Source organism: Mastomys coucha, unplaced genomic scaffold (assembly GCF_008632895.1).
Source record: "Mastomys coucha isolate ucsf_1 unplaced genomic scaffold, UCSF_Mcou_1 pScaffold7, whole genome shotgun sequence".
Classification (NCBI taxonomy): domain Eukaryota; kingdom Metazoa; phylum Chordata; class Mammalia; order Rodentia; family Muridae; genus Mastomys; species Mastomys coucha.
Window position 1 is genome coordinate 52,587,783 of NW_022196913.1, and position 5,625 is coordinate 52,593,407.

The 5,625-nt window shown below is 37.9% G+C and overlaps 1 protein-coding gene across 2 annotated transcripts; it reads right to left on the bottom strand.

Annotated features, from left to right (window-relative positions):
* Positions 1-280: 280 nt before the first annotated feature.
* LOC116082107 (signal recognition particle 19 kDa protein-like) lies at positions 281-646 on the bottom strand. Of its 2 annotated transcripts, XM_031358921.1 has the most exons (2): positions 551-646; positions 281-481 (listed from the first exon to the last, which is right to left on the bottom strand). In XM_031358921.1, the coding sequence occupies exons 1-2, from the start codon at positions 644-646 to the stop codon at positions 281-283; spliced, it is 297 nt and encodes a 98-aa protein (XP_031214781.1). The 2 variants fall into 2 exon arrangements, with proteins under 2 accessions (XP_031214781.1, XP_031214779.1); XM_031358919.1 differs by having other exon boundaries at positions 281-646.
* Positions 647-5,625: the final 4,979 nt, after the last annotated feature.

The following is a 5,625-nucleotide window of genomic DNA, read 5'->3' on the forward strand; positions in this document are numbered from 1 at the left end:
AAAAACACGAAGAGAAAAAAGAATATTCTTCTTTCTTCTGCACACACATTTTTTCCTTCTTACAGTATAAAAGCTGGATGCAAACTTCTGGTGTAAACTTATTTCATTGTTCACTGTTGGTGAAGATGGGAGACACACTTGTGCACTGCTCAGTTAAATGACACAGAGAGCCTCTCCCTTACACACAAAGATGCCATGTCTCTCCCAGCAGGACTGTGTGCTCTACGTTCACACCACATCATTTCTTCTTTCCTTTCCTTTTTTTACTCCCCTCTCCTTGCTAAAGACTTGGGTCAGCACCTCCTGATTTCTGTGTCTTTGTTTTTGGCGTGGGTATCATTTCTGTTATGTATAGCATCACTGACTTACATATCGGGAACTGTAGAAGACACAGGTTGCCATCTTCCTCTTTGAGCTGTACTGGGACTCTGCCTCTATACTGAACATCATGATTCCATTCTCTGGAGTACATTTTGTTTTTCTCCAGAAAGGCATTCAGTCCAACTGCTGAGCATACATCTTGAATCTCAGTAGCCATAGGGTTTTCCACAGTCTTACTTATGGGGCTCCACCTCCCCTCAGCTATGGTCTTCTTATTATTTAAATAAGCAGAGTAGATCCAAATAAACCTGTCCTGGTCTGCCATGACCAGGCGGCTGCGCAAGCCATATCCATGGGAGTCCTGACAGTCATGCCAGCCTAGCAGGCCAAACACCAGATGGAAGTTGACTAGGACAACGGAGAGCATCCGCCCTCCTCAGTTTTCTCATGAACTAAGTCCAACTTAACTTAGTCTTGCATCTTCTGTACCAGTAAAGAAGCACCACATAGATGATGCCAAGATCCCAAGGCCTTAGATCATGATTGCAGGAGCTTCTGAGTGGCTACTAAGTAGATACAGGAAACACAATTCTAGATGGCCTTGTGTATGCTGGGATCCCTAGAGCTCTCTTCTCAAAAAAAAAAAAAAACAAAAAATCCTCCTAATTAGTTCTGAACCATTGCCTTTAAATCTATGATAGGTAGAGTCTTGACAATGCTTGAAATGTCCTCAAGACATCTTCCTACTGCTTAATGGCAGAGCATTTGCCCATTTTTTGATGGATCTGATTTCTTCAGCAACCGTCCATAGTCCCGACTTCTCATTTTCTCTTTTAGAAAAGCTCTAAATTCTTTGAATCTCTGTTCTACTCTTTGCTCACAATTTATACCGTAAACTTGATTAAAAGCATACAACAAGGTGTAAACTTCGCAGCCAGTCCCACAACACCCAGAGGAAGCTCCATTCCCAGGTGCTCTAACACGACCAGGATCAGAGATGAGGAAGACAAAAGATCTATCTCAACACCAGTAGTAACTGGGACCAGCAGGACCCAGACACACATGAACTCCACCAGCCCAGTGTCTCTGGTTGCTTCCAGTCTGTCTTGGCAGACCTTGGGCACAAATTCCACAGCCAGTCCCACAACACCAGAAGAAGCTCTACTCCCAGGTGTTCTAACAAGCCCTGAATCACAGGATCCCAGGATCACAGGATCACAGAGACAGCTTGACTCTGAGGAGTTCTGACACAACCAGGATCACAGGAAGGACAGGCTCCAGTCAGATTTAGCAAGGGGAGGTAGGGCTAGAGATAACCAGATGGCAGGGGGCAAGAGTAAGAAAATAAGCAACACAAACCAAGGTTACTTAGCATCATCAAAGCCCAATTCTCCCACCATAGCAAGTCCTGGTCACACCATCACACCAGAAAAGCAAGATTCAGATCTAAAATCACTTTTCATGTTGATGATACAGGACTTTAAGAAGGACATAAATAACTCCCTCAAAGAAATACAGGAGAACACAGGTAAACACCTAGAAGCCCTTAAAGAGGAAACACAAAAATCCCTTAAAGAACTATAGGAAAACACAATCAAACAGGTGAAGATCTAAAAATGGAAATAGAAACAATGAAATCAGAAAGGGAGACAACCCTGGAGATAGAAAACCTAGGAGAGATCAGGAGTCATGCAAGCATCACCAACAGAATACAAGAGATAGAAGAGAGAATCTCAAGGGCAGAAGACACCATAGAAAACATTGACACAACAGTCAAAGAAAATGTAAAAAGCAAAAAGCTCCTAACCCCAAACATCCAGGAAATCCAGGACACATTGAGAAGATCAAACCTAAGGATAATAGGTATAGAAAAAGTGAAGACTCCCAAGGTAATGGGCCAGTAAATATCTTCAACAAAATTATAGAAGGAAACTTTCCTAACCTAAAGAAAGAGATGGCCATGAACATACAAGAAGCCTACAGAACTCCAAATAGACTAGACCAGAAAAGAAATTCCTCCCATCACATAATAATAAAAACACCAAATGCACTAAACAAAGAAAGAATTTTAAAAGCAGTAAGGGAAAAAGGTCAAGTAACCTATAAAGGCAGGCCTATCAGAATTATACCAGACTTCTCACCAGAGACTTTGAACGCTAGTAGATCCTGGGCAGATGACATACAGACCCTAAGAGAACACAAATGCCAGCCCAGGCTACTATACCCAGCAAAACTCTCAATTACCATAAATGGAGAAAACAAGATATTCCATGACAAAATGAAATTTACACAATATCTTTCCACAAATCCAGTCCTACAAAGGATAATAGATGGAAAACACCAACATAAGGAGCAAAACTACACCCTAGAAGAAGCAAGAAAGTAATCTTTCAACAAACCCACACAAACCTAATTCCACCTCATACAACAAAAACAACAGAAAATAACAATTACTTTTTGTTAATATCTTAATATGAAAATTAATATTGCCAACATATCCTAATAGATTGAAATCCAAAAATATGAAGAATTAGAAATTTGTTGACTGTCATCCAATTATCTCTCTAATTTGGTAGTTGGAGAAATAGGTTCAATATTGTGTAATCCATATACACTTACTGCTTGTTTATACGTGACAGTGTCTTGCTGTGTGTACCATATAATGGTCTTGAAATAATGCTTCTCCTATCTCAGCTTCTCTATTGGTAGTATTGTTTATTTCATGTTTTTACACTATACTATGGTTTTCAGAACAGCTTACATATTTCAAAAGTATACAGCCAAAAGAAATGTAGACAAATTCGGAGGTGGTTTGTAAGAGAACAACAAAGAGTGAGACTGAATGCTTTTTTTGATATTTACAACTATTGTATCAAGTTTGAAGAAGAGGACTTTATAAGTTACTCTTTCTCTGAGATGAATGCTTTCCAAAATCATCACAGTCAATGAACCAGATTCTTACCCTCACCTTATGTCTGTGCCACCCTCCAAGCAGAACCATTGTTCATTGAAACAGTTGGTGAATGACTTTATGGATAGGCCACATTAATACACACACCATTTCTTAAATGAATGTAACCTGTCCTCTGTGGGCTGAGAATAAAGTTACTCACGCAAATCAAATAGTTTTGACCATAGCAGGAAGTCTATATCCAAAAATCTTACCAACAATTCATTCCTTGGTGCAGCAGAACTGTCAACTGTCAGCTTAGCTACGATGGAGGTAAAATCCTTTGGTAATGTGAGGGTGATTGAAGTAGAGCCTTATTACAATGAAATCCAATGTCTAAAAATTGTTCTTATTTTGGACTTGTACCATAATAAGAATCAAGATTTTAAGCTCTATTAAACACAAAACAAACAAACAAACAAACATACTTTGTATATGTATGTTCATTTAAAAAATACTAGTAGTGATGTATTATTTTAAAATGTACTGTTAATATGTTTGGAGTTATTCAAAATTTATATTGAGAAAAGTATATGTATTTTCAGTATTGCTGTAGAGAAGCATCTACATAAGACTGTTAAATTTGTTGTTGTTTTTAAAGATTTATTTATTTATTATATGCAAATACACTGTAGCTGTCTCCAGACATACCAAAAGAGGGCATCATATCTCATTACAAATGGTTGTGAGCCACCATGTGATTGCTGGGATTTGAACTCAGGACCTTCAGAAGAGCAGTCAGTACTCTTAACCACTGAGCCATCTCTCCAGCCCTTGATTGTTGTTCTATATCAAACAACTTTTATAATACTCAAAACAAGGAGATATTTGGTGGGAACAGGAAATACTGGGGGTGACTTTGATCAAAGAACAATATGTATATATGGTATATATATAATATAATAAATATATATTTATTGTATATAAAATATATATGAATAAGTAATTTTTAAAAAGAAAATAACTAGGCACAGAACTGAAAATAAGTAAATAAAATTTTAACAAAGGAAAAAAGCATACAACAACAGCAATGCCAGACAATTCCTTAAACCTTCGTGCAGAAGAATAATTTAGCTTATCATCTTTAAACCAAGTCATAGAGCTGGGCACCTGGAGACAAATTCTTTGAGTCAGTTCAGTATGCATGTGCTCTATTCCAGCTCCCAATGGAGCCTGGTCCTCATCTGACAACCTTAGAAGCAATTTTCACTGACCATGTTCTTGCCTTTTGAGCTCTCACCTGGCTTACCCGAGAGTTCTCCTGTCAGTATTTTAAAGTTTTGTTAATTCACTTCTCTAACTTTTTCACGTTTCTCTTGCAAATCGTTTCAAATGATTCTGAGTCACATTTCTCTGCAGAGCCATGACAACGTCCCACACGGTCCCCATTTTCTGTGTTATTATCTTACTGTTGTGACAAAATAACTAACTTTGATTAAGGGGGAAGAGTTATTTTAATTTAGTTATTTTATCACAGCAGTGAGAAGCTCAAACAATATATAGTTAAATGAAAATCTTATCTATATACACACACGGACATCTATAGAAAACAGCTCGCCAAATGAAGACTTTTATGTAGGCCTAAGTTTAAGTCTTTAAAATGATACCAGTGAAGGGCGGCATCACTCTTTCTAAAGCTGAAAATTTATCTGGATAAAATTTTATAAAAGATCAAGAAATAGTCCAGATAAAGTGGCACATGCCTTTAATCCTAGCACTTGGGAGGCAGAGGCATGCGAATTTCTGAGTTCGAGGCCAGCCTTGTGTACAGAGTGAGCTCCAGGACAGCCAGGGCTAAACAGAGAAACCCTGTCTCAAAACAAACATACAACCCCCAACCCCCCCCCCATCAAGAAATACAAATTGGATGGTTTGAAGTAAGAAAAGTAACTTTTTATTTATAGATGTACAGGATGTATTCAGCCATCGTAATCAAATAAATGTTAATAGGATAAACCCATTTCTATTTTCCTAGAAAGTTAGGGTGGTTAAAATAAGTCAAGTTAAGATTCTGTCTTGAAAGAGCTTATGGATTTCTTAGAGCACTATGAAAATATATGTTATACAGTAGAAATCATTTAGAAAAATAAAATAAATATAAAGAAAATATTCCAAGAGTTGAAAAGCTGAACAGAACACTTGTGTCTCAGAGACTCAAAATCGGTTTCCTAGCAGTCTGAGTCGTTACTCCCGGGGAAGCAGATCTGTGAGATTTGAAATCAGTTCCAACCCAGAGTCATACCAGGGATGGTAAAATGTAGAAACTGGGATGACAAGTCACTTTGTCTGGAGCCATATAGTGTTAGAGTAAGCAGATCCATATAATTTAAGTAGGTGCAAATACGACTCACCAG